General features: G+C 42.0%; 1 protein-coding gene across 1 annotated transcript in view; it reads right to left on the bottom strand.

Moving 5' to 3' along the window:
- The window catches only part of LOC149869243 (lipoxygenase homology domain-containing protein 1-like), a 270,001-nt gene that overhangs the window by 218,720 nt on the left and 33,265 nt on the right, over window positions 1-18,016 (bottom strand). Inside the window, exons 4-8 of the mRNA XM_090037326.1 lie at window positions 14,968-15,054; window positions 12,873-13,005; window positions 4,666-4,817; window positions 4,010-4,088; window positions 156-231 (exon numbers count right to left, since the gene is read on the bottom strand). Coding sequence (XP_089893452.1) covers window positions 156-231; window positions 4,010-4,088; window positions 4,666-4,817; window positions 12,873-13,005; window positions 14,968-15,054 — 527 coding nt within the window. The remainder of the gene's footprint in view (window positions 1-155; window positions 232-4,009; window positions 4,089-4,665; window positions 4,818-12,872; window positions 13,006-14,967; window positions 15,055-18,016) is intronic.

Raw genomic sequence — 18,016 nt, 5'->3', positions numbered from 1 at the left:
TCTGAAGTGACCAAAAACTGCTACCTAACTGATAGCTGTTTGCTAAATAATGTAAGAGGAATCAGATAGTTTCAATTCACTTCTGAGGTGACAAGCCACACAAGTGGGAGTATCAGAAAAGAAGCTATAAACATAACCTATCTGAAACCACTAACCTGTGACATAGAAAAGCATAATCCAAGTCAGTGACAGAGTCTTTGACTATAATCTTGTCCAGAAACCATCCATTTCCTAAGACAAAAACATTTAAAAAAAACCCTGAAACAAAATTTACTGTAAATCATTCATACATTTGGAATTATGACAGCTTTGACCACCACCCTGAATTTAAACAGATCTACATCACTGTAAAACTGATTTAAATCAGAAACCAGCTCAATAAATTAAAACATAGGTGAAAGTAGAACTATGCAGGGATTCATTCTATTTTTCATAGTTGCATCAACAATCTGACTGCAAATACATTAGGATTCTACCCGCTGTAAAGAAGTGAACCACTTTAAAAACTCCCAATTTATAGTAATATGCTAGGAGCAACAGAAGTCAACAGTGCTGCTTATTCCTTTCATTTGAAGTCTTAATTTTAATGGTTTTTTCTCCATTTTTAAAAAAGATTAACTTGTAATTTTATGGATATATTTTTGATCCAAAATCAATAAGGCTGGCCCTATCTTTGTTTGGGATACTATACAGCAAAAGTACTCGCAACAGCTTAAGAATTATCATTGCCAGCAAAAGTATTGCCCATCCCTTGCAAGTTCACAGGGTTCAATATTATGACTTTGCTCAATGGCTATATATTGTAAGAGATATTTTACTTTTATGGAATATTTTAAAAAATCAAGAAATTGACATATTAATCATTAACCAGTCTAAGGGCACACAACTCCCTTAGTAGCCAACTACCAATGCTAATAGACTGTACTGGTTGATGCAAAACAGAAGAAAGTTGATTGTTTGTCACTATTGGTTTTGGCATACTGCTGGGAATGCTGCTTGTCATTACAAGGGCCTACAATAAAGACTATAGTGGGCATTCATTTCTGAGAAACAAAGTACAAGTGGATCAGCATTGCAATTAGTATGTTTGGGAATATATTGTTTATTTATATTGTAAGCCGTCTGAGACGGAGACCCTCTTGCAGTGTATTCATACAGACTTAACACAATGGGACCACGACTCTGGCTGGAACTTCTAGGCACTACTGGAGTATTACTATTTAGTAATTTCTCAGAAGAGGAATTTTCTTAATAAAGATTCAGATTGCCCTTTTAAAAAAAAAAACCCTTGGCAGGTGGCCTGGATTTTCTTAGGTTGCTTTCCCTCCCAACCATCTGATTCCTATATTTCCATAGGAAAGGGAGCCTGTGAGCAGGCTACAGCAATGGTTGTTCAGTATGTTCCCCTTCAGCTGACACTTGGTTCAACAGGAACTATTTTTTACTAACCAAGTCCTTTCCCAGAAGCTTAGTAGCAGCAAAGAAAAGATCTAGAACACTTGAATGTAGGTCTCAAGTCTCTACCTCTCAGCCTTCTAGGTGAAAATCTAGGAGCAAAACTAAAAAGAGTTCTGCAGAGAAAGACATCTTGATTGTGTCATCCTTTCACCCCTAAAAGGTTACCAGACTCCAACTAGAGAGAGCTACAGAGGGTTAGGCTGTGTGGGAGATGTGCCTCTTCTTCTCTTCCATGTATAGAGAAGCTGGGATGTCACATGGGCAGGAAGATAGAGAAAGGGGAGCATTAACTGTATTATGGCCAATAGCTAAAATAACAAGACAAAACACACTGATACCTGTCTAAGACATTACTCTCTCACCCAGTAGGCATGTTTACTGAGCAGTAGACTACTTAGCTGAGCAGTAAACATCTTGGCGTCTATAAATACATACCTATTAGGCTGGAATAAACTAATTTACTCTGCAGCAGGATAGTACAGGCAGTCCTCAACTTGCATTTCGAGTTACAACATTTTGCACTTACGTTTATAAATTGACACCCTGTTTCAACATTATGGCATCAGTTTTGACTTTACAACACTTGATCCGATGGGATGCCACGCCAGCGAAAAAGTTCACTGCATCACTCATCTCCCTGGAGAACATCTGTCCAAACTTCCTTGGACACTTTCTTTAAGAAAGCAGACAAGACTCCAGAAAAACCTGCAGCCAAGACTCCTGAGAAGACTCCAGCCAAAAACCTTTCAAAAAGCCCAGCAAAGTCACCTCAAAGAAGTCCTTCCAAATCAATATGATTATTTACAATATAAATATATTAATGTAGCTATACTACTCATCTATAATTGATCGAGTACAAAATTCTGGGTTATTTTTGGTGAAAACAGGGTATCAGGCCTTGGTTCAGGAACAAATCCCCCATTTATAACATTGTTTCTTGTGAGAAAATTGGTTCCGAGTGGCAACATTTTGACTTGAGATGCGGTTTTTAGGAATCAGTTTTGTCGTAAGTCTGAGGACTGCCTGTACTTATAAATACAAGTACTATCCTGCTGCAAGGTAAAAAACTCCACAGCATCTTATGTGTAGACACTGCCTGGCTGGCTGGGTTACAATGGTGCTTCAGTGTAGGGTCTGCCTGCTGGCTAGCCCTACACTAAAGCTCCCTCATGACCCATCTGGCCCCTCTGCAGTACACTGAGCCAGAGGTAGCAGCCTCAGGCTGGCAGGCTGACCCCCATTGCCCCCTGCAAACTGGGGCTGCTCCACATGGGCCCTATATGCTATGCCTAAATGGCACTCCCAGGAGTAATTAACTCAGGAGCGATTAGCTTTGCAGTTTATTCAGGTGCCATAATTGCACATGGAGGCACACCCAGTTTATACTGACCTGCTCAGTGCACATTGTCTAGGATCAGATCAATCTCAATTTCACAACTATAAGCAATTTGGAGCATATGCCGTCTTTCCATTAAGTGTATGTACAGTATCCAGCATAATACAGCTCAGCAAATCCCTGATTGCAGCTTCTAGACACTACCTCAGTACAATTAATAATGATGATAAATTGAGTACACTGTGCTAGACTTTCTCACCCAGAGTACAGACAGTACAATAAAATATTCAATACCCAATAGTGCAGGAAAGAGAAACAAAGAATGTTATTCTGGAATGACAAAACTATAATATCCAGTATTTTTTCATTTGCATTTTTAATTTCATACAATTATGTGGAATGAAATGGTGGTTAAGACAGATTGCTCGAAATATGTGATGGTAACAAAACATGACTATGCCAATTTAATAGCTGATATTCCTGCAAGCCTTTGTTTCCCAACTGTAAAATACCATTGTCCTATTATTTTATATCAATACAGGTTTTCCTCGATTTATGCTGTACATGTGTTCCTGGAGAACGGCGCATAAATCAAATTCACATAAAGCGAACCCACTTTACAATGTAACAAATAGGGATAGGTTCCCATGGTGGGGGCGGGGGGGAGGAGGGAGGGAGGGAGTGAGGCTGGGACTAGTGAAAGGGTGGGGGGAGGGGTGCCACACTTGGGGCTGCTCAAGGCAGCAAACCAGAGGGAACAGAGCAACACTCACCCCAGCCCCGGCTGCAGCAGCCCTGGGAGCAGTCACCACCAGCTGCCTGCAGCCACTGGGCTGCACTGTGCTCCACCTGTCCCCACTCCCCACTCACCTCTGCTCCTGGGCTGCGTTGAGCCCTGGTGCAGACAGCTGATGTCGGCTGCTCCTGGGGCTGCTGCAGCTGGGGCTGGGGTGAGTGGAGCCACTGCCCTTTCCCGCCCCCAACAGACTTACCTGCTTGGGTGGGGGGGCATCTATGGTGATTGCATAAGAGTGATTTTACCTCTATATAACAAATTATGGGTCTAAATATCCTCATTGTATAAATGCAAATTCGCATATAAAGAACCCGCATATGTGGAGGGAAACCTGTATTTTAGAAATGCTTCCTCTATTTCAAGAAAAACTGAAGAAATTTGTGTTCAATACTTGAAAAGTATACATAGAAATTCCTGACCTGATCCAAGTCCATTGTGTCCTATAACAATCTTGTACAACTTTCCAAGGTGTACAGCCTCCAGTGGAAAGATGTCAGTCTGCAATCAACCCACAAAATTGCAATTAGATCTACTAAATAAGAATCACCATCCCTAGGACCCATAACATCCACAGTGTAAGACCTCTCTGATTCTCTACCATGAAGCATGAGTTTCCCCATATGCTATGAAATAGCATATGATAATACCAAAAGAAATTACCAAAAGTGTTTCCCTAGAACAATATGATTAAAGAACTAATCTGGATTGCTTTGCTTACAGGACTGGTCCATTTCAAATCAATGGGCAAATGAGTAAAATGAGTAGAAACTGACCTTAATTTAATTAATAATGTGACCACAGATTGCAATATGTTTCAGTATTAGAACCACAGTTAATATAGTATTTTGTATATTATTTTTGTTTTCGTAACTGTTTTAACTAACACCCTGAAGTTTTCATATATAATAACTATATTTTAAAAACTTCTCCCCAAAAATGTCAATAATTATGCAGGGGAATTTTGCTGGATATTAATGACCTTTTTTAGTATAACGAGCACCTTAGCCATGGATAGTCTCACATGGAAGAGAATTAGATAGGACAGATGAACAGATCAGGAAGATCTGTCACTCACTTGTCCTTTTAAAAACTTTGTAGGTTTCTTCGACCTTCGTAGCTGTCTTGATCCTGTATCGCCATTTTCCCCATAGATGGAAATATACACATCAGCTTCTGTTCCAGCATTCCAAAGATCTCCTGTTATCACATGCACCTTATAGACAGTCACTGGCAAAAAATAAAATTAAAAAATGACAGACTTATAACTATATTAATCTCTGAGATGTTAAACCACATCTGGTTGTAATGCAGACTGACAATACAGTCCAAATTCATCTGCATCAAGGATCAGCCATCACATGCTTTTCAGTTCCCAAAAATTCCATTCAGTATTAAAAAAGATGATACACAAACTTGTTTTGATTTTGTGTGCATGTTGTTTACCCCAGGTTGTCACAGTGGGGAATGCAAATAGGAGATCTGCTCTGAATGCACGGCAGTGTGTCTTTGTCCTGGAGCATCATTTATAGTCATTACAGAAAGGAGAAACAGACAATGCAAATCCAAGATCAGGGTCAACATAAGCTGTTGCACCAAAAGCATACTAGATAGAAGCTGTCATCAACCCTTTGATGGCTTCTTCAATCATTTTGTAAACCATGGAGGGAAGGATTAAAAAATAAAAATGTTAAACCTTTTGGTATTCAAACAAAATGCACAAAAAAGATAAAACAAAAGTTGTGTCCAGGACACAAACTTGAAGTAAGACTGGGAATATAAAGCTGTAATTCATCTGTAAAAAAAAAGATAAAAGATGTGCAATTGTGACTGAGAAGGGAAAAAGCCACAAATGTGAGGAGCACAGATAATTTAGAATTAGATTAACTTAAAAGAAAACTGAAATGAAAACACACAGTTGTATTGTTTGGGAATCCAAACTATATAGGAAAACAATACATTCCATGGTTAGAACTAACACCCTTAAATTTAAACCCTTATGATCCAATTTGCTTTTGCTTGTGATTCCATTTAAACTGGATTGACTCCCAGCTGCTTGATCCATGCCTTTTTTCCCTAATTAAATATGGATTTGGTTGGGCAGTGGCGAGGGAGGGAGAAGAGGTGGCAAAGAGACTGACTGGCATTAGCTCAGTGATTGGGACATCTGCCTGAGATGCAAGAGACCCAGGTCCAAATAAAGCAGAGACGAAACTTCTCCCACATCCCCAGACCACTAGGCTATTAACCAAACTGGGTCTCTCTACTCTACCCGTTATAGTTTTTTAACAAATGATAATATTCTTTGATAACTCTCTCTAGCCATAGGCTTGCATTTTGTAGGATCCTGCTGAAAGTAAAAAGGACAGAGATTTAAATAAATAAATAAAAAGTTAATCTAGACTTTTAAAATACATATATTGAAGTTTCTTAAAAGCTGGTTGGACTGGTATTTCTAAATCCCCAGTGGCCAGACTTGCAAATACATCTACATTTGTGAAACCTTCTTTTATCCTGTACAAAACCAGTCCCATGGAAGCAACATCCAGATTAGGAAATCAGATTAGAAAGACACACTTTATTCTAATAACATAGGCAAGAAATACATTTCAGGAACACAATTAAGATTGATAACTTGAGCTCTAAAAAGTTTTTAAAAATCCTTGAATAAGCTAACCTGGCCATCCTATGTTTGCCAACCATGCATGAGGAGAATTTTTAATTACATCAGGGGTAGCAAGCCTGTGACACGTGCCACAGTTGGTACAAACAGCCTTTCTGTATGGCACACAGCAGATCATGAAAGGGGTAGGGCATGCAGCAGCAGATGGGGCAGAAGGCAGAAAGCAGAGCAGCTGAGGGACAAGGAGCACAAGGCAAGGAGCAGGAAGCAGCGCAGTTGATTGGGCAGGGGAAGGGCACTCATAAAGGGTGCAGGACTAATTTGTGGCACACTTACCAAAAAAGTTGTCCCCCACTAAATTATGTAATCATTTTCTATTTTTGTCAAAGTATCCCTGCCTTTTTCAAAGCAAGCAAAGGATTGTGCTCATTCAGTAACCTGCCAGCCAACATTTTGTAGCCCATGCCTCACATATCATATGCTATTCAAACCTTGCTCTGAAAAGGAGAAACTATTACATCAGCTCATCTCCAAGCACTTCAAAAACACTATTTTCCCAACACCTAGGTGGGACAAAATGCCCAGTATCACATGAACTCTATAGCAGAGGCAGGGCTAGAATCTGTTCTCTAAGAAAGCTCTGAACTGTCTTAATTTATCCATTTCCTTCTTACAATCCCCAGTCTTATACACTACACACTTTTCAAGTTCTACAACCAAAAAGACAGTGATTCAATATACAACAGCCTTCACTGTTACACAGCCATGCTTTATGCACAAAGTACAGCAAAGTATATCCTCAGTCCTAAAGGCACAGGAAGAAAATAGTGTGTGATCATGTAATTTAAGACAGTATCATAATGCAGATTCACAAGGGGAGAGGTTATAGTTGCACAGGCAAAATGTCAAAGGGAGCTGAAGGTGTTTGGCCCTGCTGAAAGTCAGGACCATGGGGTACCAAGTCAGTATATATTATACTATTTAACAGCTCACATGGTTTTTATGGAATTTACAGGGTTATTCTGTGAATAGGAAAAGCTGTTACCCCAGAAAAAGCCTATACCTGAAAAATGAATGAAAACAGAGTTGAAGAGTTTCTGGTCCTCATTAGGACTGTGCAAAATTTCAATGGACATTTCATTGCAAAGGTGTTTCGATGTGTTTTGAGCTCAAAACACCAAAACTGAAACAAAACACAAGACTTCAAAACAGCTTCGAAATGAAATGAGGGCACTCAAAACGTTTAAAAAAATTTGAAGAGTTTTGAGTTTCGAAGCTGGTCTGGCAGGGAAATACAAACTAAGGACAGGGAAGGGGAAGAGGGGGGAAGGACTGCTCTGATATTGACTGTGACCCTTCCCTGAGGTCCCTTCCAATCCCAGTGTCCTGGGGGAGAGACAGAGAAGCATTGTTTGAAATGAGCTTTGTCAGCTGTGCCTTTGTCAGCTTACTGAGCTGTGTCCTCCAGCAGCATCGGGAGCATCAGGAACGCTCTCACTCCCTACTTGCTAGCCTGTTCCTAGCAAGTGGGATCCAATCCTTTCTGAAATACCCTAATACCCTTTCCTAATCCACTCCTTTCAATTTATTCCTCCCCCAAAATCCTCTTTTTGTTTTTGTTATTCTCTGTAATTCTTTCTTCACATAAAGTGAGACACCAAGCAACAACTGCACAAAGGGAATTTACAAATAAATTACTTTTCACCGATGAGCCTATGAACTCCACTTAAACAACTTCTGAGGTACAGAAACTCATGGACTAAATATAGACATTGGAATTATAACACACTACGACCTGCTGGACATTTGACTCCCTAGGTACCTCTCTACTTTTACCTGCTACATCCCCTTTCCCTGCTACCCTGATGCCTTCATTTCCATTTTCACTGACTGGCTTTCTTGCCTGTGTTGGTCTATTCAAAGATATCAGAAGAACCTTGTCAGCCATGTCTTTAGACCAACGTGGCTACAGCCTACATCCCTGCAGCCTACAGCACCTGTTTCAGTCAGCTAACACGAAGGAGGCAGGGCCCTGGGCACATCTAAGCCACAGGGCTGGGGCTGGCAGAGAGACCACTCTGGCAGCTGCTGGATAAGCTCCTGCAGGAAAGGAAAGAAAGGCTCTGTGACAGTTTGGCTGCCTGAGATACTAGTGCTACTGAGCTGCTTACCTGTTGTTATTTAAAGTGATGGACTGAGCTGAGGCTGTAGAGGAGGAGAAGCCATCATTGGGGCACACTGATCTGTAGAGGCCGTGTTCTGCAAAGGCCCCAGCGCCACTGAGGGCGCAGCGACAGGGGCATAGAGAGCCCAATGACAATAGACGGTAGAGTGAAACTGAGACCTCATTACAGGGACAATATTGATATACTATCTGCAAGGCATGGGGCATGGTAAGAGATGGTTGGAGCCATGCATCTTGGCCATCAGGCTTCGGGCATCCCCTTGAGGCACCTATTTAGAGCAGGTCCCAGCAAGGGGTGCAAGAACCTTCAGGGTTTAGTGGGGTCCATTAGGACCGTGACTGAGCTGAAGCTCAAGAACAGCCTCCCTATCTTTTATCTTTTCCAACAAAATGTGGTGGCAGGTGAGAAGAGGAGGCACCCGCAGGGTGGAACTGGCACAGTCACAGGGCCCTAGGGGTATCACGGCTATCTCTAGGGACCCTACTCCATGACAAAGTAGAGTTTCCCAGAAACCTCTGCACCTATCTCCTTGAAAGCTGGCAAGCTTCATGTCCTCAGAAGGGGCTAGCATCCCTGCTGTTTTCATCCCCCTGTGCCTTCACACTTATACATGTAATGAGTTTTGCTCTAAACAGTTTGAGATGTAGTTTCCCAGAAATCCTTGCTCCTATGTCCTTGAAACTTGGCAGAGTTTGGAGTCTCAGAAGGGGCTAGCATCCCTGCTGTTTTCATCCCACTGTGCCTTCACACTCACAAGTGACATGAGTTTTGCTTTCAAGAATTTGAGGTGCTGTTTCCCAGAAACCCCTGCACTTATCTACTTGAAACTTAGCAGGCGAGACCATCCCTGCTGTTTGCATCTTCCTGTGCCTTCACATTCACAAGTGGCACAAGTTTTGTTCTGAACAGTTTGAGGTGCAGTTTCTCAGAAACTCCTGCACCTGTCTCCTTGAAACTTGACATGCTTCATGGCCTGGCTACCACCCTGCTGTGTTCATCCAAATCAGGCAAGAAATGACAAAGTTATAGGCATTTTCATGATTCCTCTTTATAGCTTATGGGCAAAATGCCAAAATGCGTCAAAACAGCATCAAAACAGTGAAACAGTTTCGGCAAAATGAAACAGAACAGTCCTTTGAAACAGTGAAATGAAACACTGTCCCTTCAAAATGGCAAATCTGAAATTGAAATGAAACATTGCCATTTTGCACAGCCCTAGTCCTCATCTCCCTTTCATACTGAGCCTAGATCTAGTCACTTATTTTTTTATCAAACTATTTTCTCTCAAATTAATAACTGTTCTCGCTCTCTCTTCCCTGCATAAAAAGTGGCATGAAAGTGGCTTGCAAAGTCCAAATTAAATATGATTCTATGTCCCAGCATGACTGTTCTTATACCCTGGTTGGTACTCTTAGACTCTGCTTTTCCCTCTTATTTGAGGAGGAGAGACTGCCAACCACAACATGCAGCATGAAATGGTACTTTAAGTGTGTGTCTATGTCCTAAGGCAAGATTATTTGACAGCAAAGATCTTTCTCTCTTACATTTCATAAATGAACTGCACCATCTATACAGAAGGAGGAAGTTGAAAATGAGATCACAGAATCTGTAGAAATCAATAGGGGGAGAAAGAGAGATCTAACTTGTGAGAAAGGGGCCTTTAGCATGTTTTATTTAACAGCAAAACAACACAACCATTAATTAACTGTGCATAGCTATTGCTAGGGATCCGGGTTTTCTGTTCATGACAGAAAAGCATGGTAAAACCTGGATTTTCAAATATTAAGGAGAAAACCTCAGATTGTCTCTTTTTAAGGAGAAATACCCAGATTTTTGCCTTTAAAGGAGAAAATGAAGGTTAGGGTGGGTTTTCCCTTGCAGGCTCACAGAGTTCCAGCCAGCTGGGGGATGGGGGAATTGGAGAAGAGCAATCAGGCAGGAGGCGCCAGTTGCATGTGTGCATGTACACGTTCACATGGCCACCAGGCAACATGGAAAGCAGCTCCTCGCACATAAGTCTGGCGGGAGCAATTGAGGCCCCCATAGGGAGGAAGGGAGTTGGGCAGGACTGGGATTGAGGCTGCTGCCCAGCTGGGGAGGTGCATGGGGCTCAGGGCCCAGGGCCATTCACGGCTGCACAACCCCAGTGGGGAGTGGGATGGGCCACAGGCAACTCAACTGGGGGGCAAGTGGGGCAGGTCCCCGCTGCTACACACAGTCCATTGGAGGGCATGAGGGGCACATGCCCCCAAGATTTCCACACAGGACCGGGGCAGGCTGCCCACTGCAGGCTCAGGCTCCCTGTCCTGCTACCCTCCCCATGGGTCCTCCATGGCCCAGCAGATGGGACCTGGCACAGCTGGGCAGGGAAGCTCAGTGCTGCTGCTGTGCACCCTATGCTGCCATGGCAAGGTGCCCCCTGCCCACCTGGCATTAGCACGAGGCACAACTCCTTGCTGCTTGTGCCAGGCCACCAGGAGGTGCCTCACCAGGGTGGTGTGGGGCTCATAGAGGGCACTGATCTTGGAACTGCCCTGCTCTTCCCTGCCATGCCAGGTCCCACCCTCTGGGCTGTGGAGGTCCCAGGAGAGGGCAGCAGGGAAGGGAATCTGCCCCAACCATGGGCTGTGCTCCTACTGTGCCTCTTGTCAGGGCGGGGGAGCTTGGCTCTCCTCCCTGCTGGGGCCAGAACAGCTACCACCTCCCATGGGTGGCAGTTGGGGGTCAAGCACTGTTGCAGGAGGCAGGGGGCTGCAGACCCAGGTCCCTGGCCCTTTTGCCCTGGCAGCTGGGGGCCATCCTCTGGCAGTACTGGAGAGCAGGGAGCCATGTGTGGGGAGTGAGGGGCAATGGGAGGGGCAGGGACCAGCATATCAGGGCTGCTCAGTGCCACAAAGCAGCAGGGGGGACAACTGCAGTCCTGCTGAGCAAAGGGGGTGGAGGAGGCTCTGATTTTCCATGATAAAAAACCCCAAATCAAATGCCAAAATATACAGGTGTTTAGAATGTATTTTGCTTTAGTGATTGAGGCACTGGTAGGCTTCCAAATTGCTTTAAAATTGTAAATATATCAATAAAACATTGTATTCGACTGATACCTATATATATATAGTGGCATTTCATTTTAATTGTGCATTTTGAATTTTTTAATCAGAGAATGTATAATTTTTTTTATCAGAGAATTTTCAATTTTTAAATAGAGAAAACCAGGATCCCTGGCTATCACTGTCACAAATACTTTGCTTTTATCTTCCATCACTTTTCCCCACCCTAATGACAAGTAGAGGGACACTAAATCATGACTGAAGTAAGGTTTTCAAATACATAGTGTCTGGGCAATGAAGGAGCAAATATAATGACTCTGAATTTGGGAGAGTAGATTTAAGATTGGTAGTTCCCACACTTCTTCTAATATATAATAGGGCAGTTCTTTGCCCTGAATAGTGGCTGTGCATGGGGCTGTGACAGCTGGCTGGCAGCTGTAGTGGCCTTGGCAAGCTGGTGCCCATGTCTGCTGTCCTGATCACCTCCCCTTAGTTACACTACTCTCTGTTGTTACAGGATAGTGCATGAGCATAGTTAATGTTGACTAGCCTTCCCACTTAATGTGCCCTCAGCCATTAAGGTCTGACAGCTGTATGTGTTGTGAATTAAAGGCAGAGAAGTTCTTCCCCCGCCCATTCTCTTCTTCCTCAAGACTAGCAATAATTTATTTTATATATGAGAATACAGGAGTCCTCCAGTACATGTGCTTTCTCCTCCTTTTTTCCAGAGGTTAATCACATAAATAGCACACCTTCACGCTATTGAGTCCTATGTTCCCAGTCCACTCTCTCATCCACATGCCACCATTTAGACTCCCTGTCCTTCATTTCATCATCTCCTATTCCCTGCAATCTATGCCAGTCAGGAACAGATCCATTTAAATTTATGAATGTATTAAAACTTGTTAGCATAGCTCTGTGTAAGTATAGTACATCTATTCTTTAGCTGCAGGTAACAGGAAGAGGAAAAAAGCAGCAATGTTATTAGTCAAGACATACTGTATATTTACAAAAACACAATTCCTGTGATATTTATAGCCACCTGTCATCTTTCTCACATGTGATGGAATCAAGAGTTATACATTTCTTGTTTCACAGTGTTTATAAGAGCCAATGCCTGTGAGATTTACTCACAATTCTGCATGTTTCCACATGAAAAGTAAACAGGGATGTCAGTATCTCACTTATAACAATAAAACAAGACTCATTTTAAAGGACTTTTAAAGCCTTTGAGCAAAGATTTTGTAGTTCCCCTTTTTTACACTTGACCATTTGGGACGACACATGTCCAACCACCACAAAAGGAAAGAATGGATTAAAAAAACACTACAGCTGCTAAATCTAAGAGGTCATTAATGAAAAGCAATCAATACACTGAAGTCATTTGGTAGCACTTGGGGCCCTGATGTGTCTGGTGTTTCAGTTCACCTACCTGGAAGAACAGGCTGACCCTGGCGCAAAACAGGAAGCTCCCGAGAGATTTCACCATCATCCTGGTCCTGCGCCAGCCACCGGTGGACAAGGAAAGAAAACTGTTCCCCTGACTGAACATTCAGTAATTGCACCTAAAATAACAATGATATTTAAGTCCCAACCAGCTCTGTGCAGGAGCTCCTAGACTCCTACTGAAGGGGTTTTACTTGAGTACAGATTTTTGGCATATCATGAGTGATTGCAAGGTCAAGGCTTAAATCAAGTTATGACTTAATTTTCAGGCATCAGATGAAGTAAGATTCCAGATTCTACTTCCTGGCATGGCCCTTTTACACCTCTTATGACATAAGGGGGCCATTAAACCAATAGGGCCAGTGAAGAGGTGAGGCAGGGATGACATCAGTGCAATTTCTAATAAGAAATAAGTCAAGGGTGAGCTATGACATGCCAGCAGTGGAAGGGAAAGAGCCAGGTTATTTATAGGCATCTGTGCAATGTGGCTCTGTATTGCTGTAGTCCATGGACTGTTCTAATTTACAATGAAAGATGTACTAGCCCTGACACCGACAATTAAGAAGATGTCAAGGTTGCATAAAACAACCTCTGCCCACTACTCTCTAACCTGGGTTGAGCCTGTGCTCTAAGTCAATAGTGCCTCTTTCATAAAAATTTCCAAATAAACCCCGTCTTCTTGGACACTTCTACACCCTTTTCCAATCTTTCACTGTCCAAATACTATATTTAAAAGAGAGTGACTGTGACAGATTCACCAAAGCGCTCCAACTTTTCTTGAAGAAAACTGGCAAACCCAAAACCTATCATCACCTCCTGTGGCAAAACATATGGGAAGGGAAAGCTCGCTCAAAGTTAGCGAAATAACATCCTACACAGAAAAGGGGTTTGCAGTTACACAGAGACCCTAATCTATCAGAATATCATGAGATCTGCTATGAAAACCACATATACTGGGGCTTATTCATGGACTGTTAGTACCTCTGCACCACAACACAGATCAGTAGTGGGTCATTTGCAGAACAAGAATAATGCAACATCATCACTTGATTTCAATTCTGCAGAAAAATGCAAGGAATTCCAAGGGACAAAACTGACTAATTTGTTTGACCAGCCAAAAGCTATTCTTTCACTTCTGTGGAATCCCAAAAAAGTGGTGAGACTATATGGTGGGTCTCCTCCACACAAAGTTTTAGAATTCTTGAAGTGGATACTCAATTTATTTAATTCCTTTCCTCAAGCTTAAAAAACAGAGGAATGATTGAACCCTCATTAACAGGCTGCTGCCTAAAAACTGTGACTGACTGATAATTTAAATCTGTTGTTTTCATTTTAGAGACAGAGATAAAACAATCTCTGTACGGTAAGAATCAATAGGATGCATTGAAGTCCTGAGGTTTTTTTCCTTCCTTTGTTTGAGATATTAGACTTTAATTAAGATCTAGCACCTTGCAAACTTGGAAGAAAGAAAGGGAGGAGGGAAAAATTACCTTCCCTCCTCCTTCCTCTGCCTTTTTTATTTATTTTTTGGCTAGGCTTCTCTAATCTCTGAATTTAAAGATGCATAACACACAAAGCAGACTTTGCGGCACCTGCTCCTGGAGGTCCATTTTGTAAGTTACACTGCATGCAAATCAAAACCTTCAATAAACATAAATATGTGCTTCCATAAGGCACATCTTAGGTGTCAGCTTTTCCACCCGTAGCCTTTCTCCTACCCAAACTTACCTCCCCTAACAAGACACTGCTGGCTGCTCCATTGTCATCACTGAGTATAAGAAGTGGTGACCCTTTAAGACTTTTGCTAGTACTTCAGCACCAGGAAGGCATAGCTTTTCCGCTCCAGTGAGAGCTCAGGCTTTCCATATTGCCCTAGAAACTTTTGCAATATTGCTCTTTGGCTACCATGAACTCTCTATAAGAACTGTCCACCTAAGTCATTTTTCAAATGCCACAATAAGCATCAATGTCAGCTAAGATACTTTTTCCCAGGATTTCTCCAATATTTATATTTTGCAGCTTTGGAATGTCATGATGATGATTACTTTACAGAAGAGTCAAGGCTTGATCAGAGTCCTCACCTCTTCACAGTGCCAGGCAGGTGATTCTCCACAGTTGTTGTGTCCTATGCGTATTTTATAGAGCTCTCCTATGTCTGCAGTGTCAATCTATAATTGGAAAACAATGGATTAAATGTATCTAGCTAGAATATAGAAAAAATGTTATAGAACAATTAGTTTAGTCAATAATGGTAATGTTTCTTTTTAAAATATTTCATAGATTTCATAGACATCAGGGCTGGACGGGACCTCGGGAGATCATCGAGTCCAGCCCCCTGCCCAAAGGGCAGGAAGTCAGCTGGGGTCATAGGATCCCAGCAAGATAAGCATCCAATTTACTCTTGAAGGTGTTCAGTGTAGGTGCTTGAACCACCTTTGATGGCAGGCTGTTCCAGACCTTGGGGGCTCGGACAGTAAAAAAATTCTTCCTTATGTCCAGCCTGAAAAGGTCTTGCAGGAGTTTGTGATCGTTCGACCTCATCATCCCTTGGGGCGCTCTGGTGAACAAACATTCCCCCAGATCCTGGTGCTTGTAATCAAACATCTTTGCATTAAAAATGGGGTCTCTTGATACAAAATGTTCTGTTTTACAGTAATTGTCTCATAAATCTGTGTTTGTAAGATTAACTCTTATGAGTGCTATTAATGCTTCCAGTTCTACATGTAACCACAGTGACCTCAGTGAAAAAACTTGGCATACACATTATTTAAGAAGCCCAGAATGAAGTAGGGTGCTCTTATAAAAAAGACAGTTCATCCTTTGAATTGAAAACTCTCCACTGACTCCCTCATCCTCTGTTGTACGATTTCTTTTCATGACATCCTCTGCCCCTGGAGTTTGTTTTATTTTCCATAACCTTCTAGAGAGTTCATTTTTTGATCTCATTTGTACTAGAAATCTGGATGTGATCCATATCCCTGGGTACAAATTCCCCTGAAGAATAAAGAAATATCCTTCACTGAGACACAGTGGAATAAGAAGAATGTCCACATTGCTCCCCTTCTTCTCTTTCACTCTGGCATGACAATCTAAACAGAGGCAGACCCAGGGGAGAAAACCCAAGGCAAATTAAGCCAAAGACCACCATTTACATCATAGATTTTTTTTCTCTTGAGAGTATAGTTAGATACATAATTAGTATAGGGGACCTGCAGAAATTAAATATTCCTGGATATTCTAATATCCTAGAATTCTGCCCCTAATATCCTAAAACATTTTTTACTATAGATAGATAGATAGATAGATAGATAGATGTTTGACTTATATATATGTTTTCATTGGGTGTATATGTGTGTGTGCGCACGTGCTCTGTCAGAAAGGGTTTGGAATTTGGAGGTGCTCAGGAGAAGTACAACCCTATTCCTACCCTCTTATCCCTGTGTAAAAAAAAATGAAGCACACTTATCAGTCCAGGACATCAAAAAGAAAGGAGACAAAGGAGAAAAAAGCTCAAGATGAAAAGGGGAGGCAAACACTGGATCAGTGTGGATGGGTGGTGAAAAGAAATAAGGAAGTTGGAAGTGGAATAGGTGATGCAGGTGGCGCGTCACTTGCAGAGGATAAAGTATTTCATGATCATGAAAACATCATAAAGGAAGCAAGCAGTGATGTAGCAGAAGAATGGGAAAATGAGTCAGGTTTGGTGGTGCAAGCTGAAGGAGACATAGCATCAACTGAGAAAAATGAGACAATTGATCTGGTTTCCAGATTTGCACCTGAGCTTCACCAATTCTGATCATCTTCAACATTATTTATAGTGGAAAGATCTTTCAAATGCTCTTAGTGTAAAAGAAACCATTGATAATGCTCTTGAAAAGGGTATACATTCAGAGAAGAAAAAGTGGTATAAAGTATTGCAAGGTCTGGTTGACGTTACCCTGTTTCTAGCAGAGCAAAATTTGCCGTTCCGAGGCATGATGACTGCGGGTCTTCCTTTCTACAGTACAGTTTATCAGTAAATACAATCAAGATCTGAACTGCCACCTTCAAACTGTTACAGAGCATCAAATGGCTGGGGAATGAATGCAAGCACACTACATGTCCATAGTCAGAATGAGTATTTGGAGGTATGTGTCAAGAAAGTACTAAATACGATTCTTGAGGAGGTGAGAAATGCTTGCTTGCTACTATGGAATCATTGTAGATGGGATGCCTTATGTCTTGCATACTGAGCAGCTGGTATTTAACATGAGACACGTACATGAAAAAGATGGAAAATGGGAAGTGCAGGAACAATTTCTGAAAATGGTGGACTGCGATAAAAAGAAAGGAGAGACATGATGGAGCAAATAAAGAAAGTACTGGTGGAGTGTAAGGTATAGTTGCAGAACTGTAGAGGCCAAGGGTACGACAATGCTTCAAATATGTTTGGGAAATACCAGGGTGTGAAAACTAGGATACAGGATGAAAATCCTCAGGCATTGTTTTCACCCTGCAGTGCTCACTCTCTGAACCTATGTGGTACCCATGCCATGAGCAGCCCTGAAGTGAAAACATATTTTGGAAATGTACAGAAGCTGTATACTGTATTTTCATGCAGTCCTGCAAGATGGGAAATTCTTCACGAAACTGCAGGACTCGCTCTTCACTCCATGTTGACAACTAGATGGAGCTCAAGAATTGATGCTGTTTGTCCCCTCATGAAAAATCCTAAAGGGATGCTGGATTCTTCAAAATTGAGGAAGAATTGGAGTTGACAGCAGAAACCTGAGGTGATGTTTCAGGTCTCATTGAATGGATGCAATCCTTTGAGTTCATCCTTCTGACAACTGTGTGGTACAAGATATTGTAGTCCATCAATATCCAAAGCAAGCTTGTGCAAGGATCCACAAGCTCTTCTCATAAGCATAAGTTTAATAAATGTTTCACTTGCAAACTGTTAAGGTCATTTTGCTTTAGTAACCTGTCTCCAAGGTAAATTCTCTTTGCCTAGCCTTCCTTGCCATGGGAACCAGTGGGGAAAGCCCACTCATTTCCACTTCCCAGGGCAAAGCAGGGAGGAGCCGCATGTGAGAATTCTCACACGATGCATGCATGCAAGAGTTCTCGCACATAGTCCCCCAGCTTTGC

The sequence above is a fragment of the Crocodylus siamensis genome, chromosome 3, assembly GCF_052110815.1.
Source record: "Crocodylus siamensis isolate JL-2025a chromosome 3, ASM5211081v1, whole genome shotgun sequence".
In the NCBI taxonomy this organism is placed as follows: Eukaryota; Metazoa; Chordata; order Crocodylia; family Crocodylidae; genus Crocodylus; species Crocodylus siamensis.
This window is presented reverse-complemented; position numbering and strand designations above follow the sequence as displayed.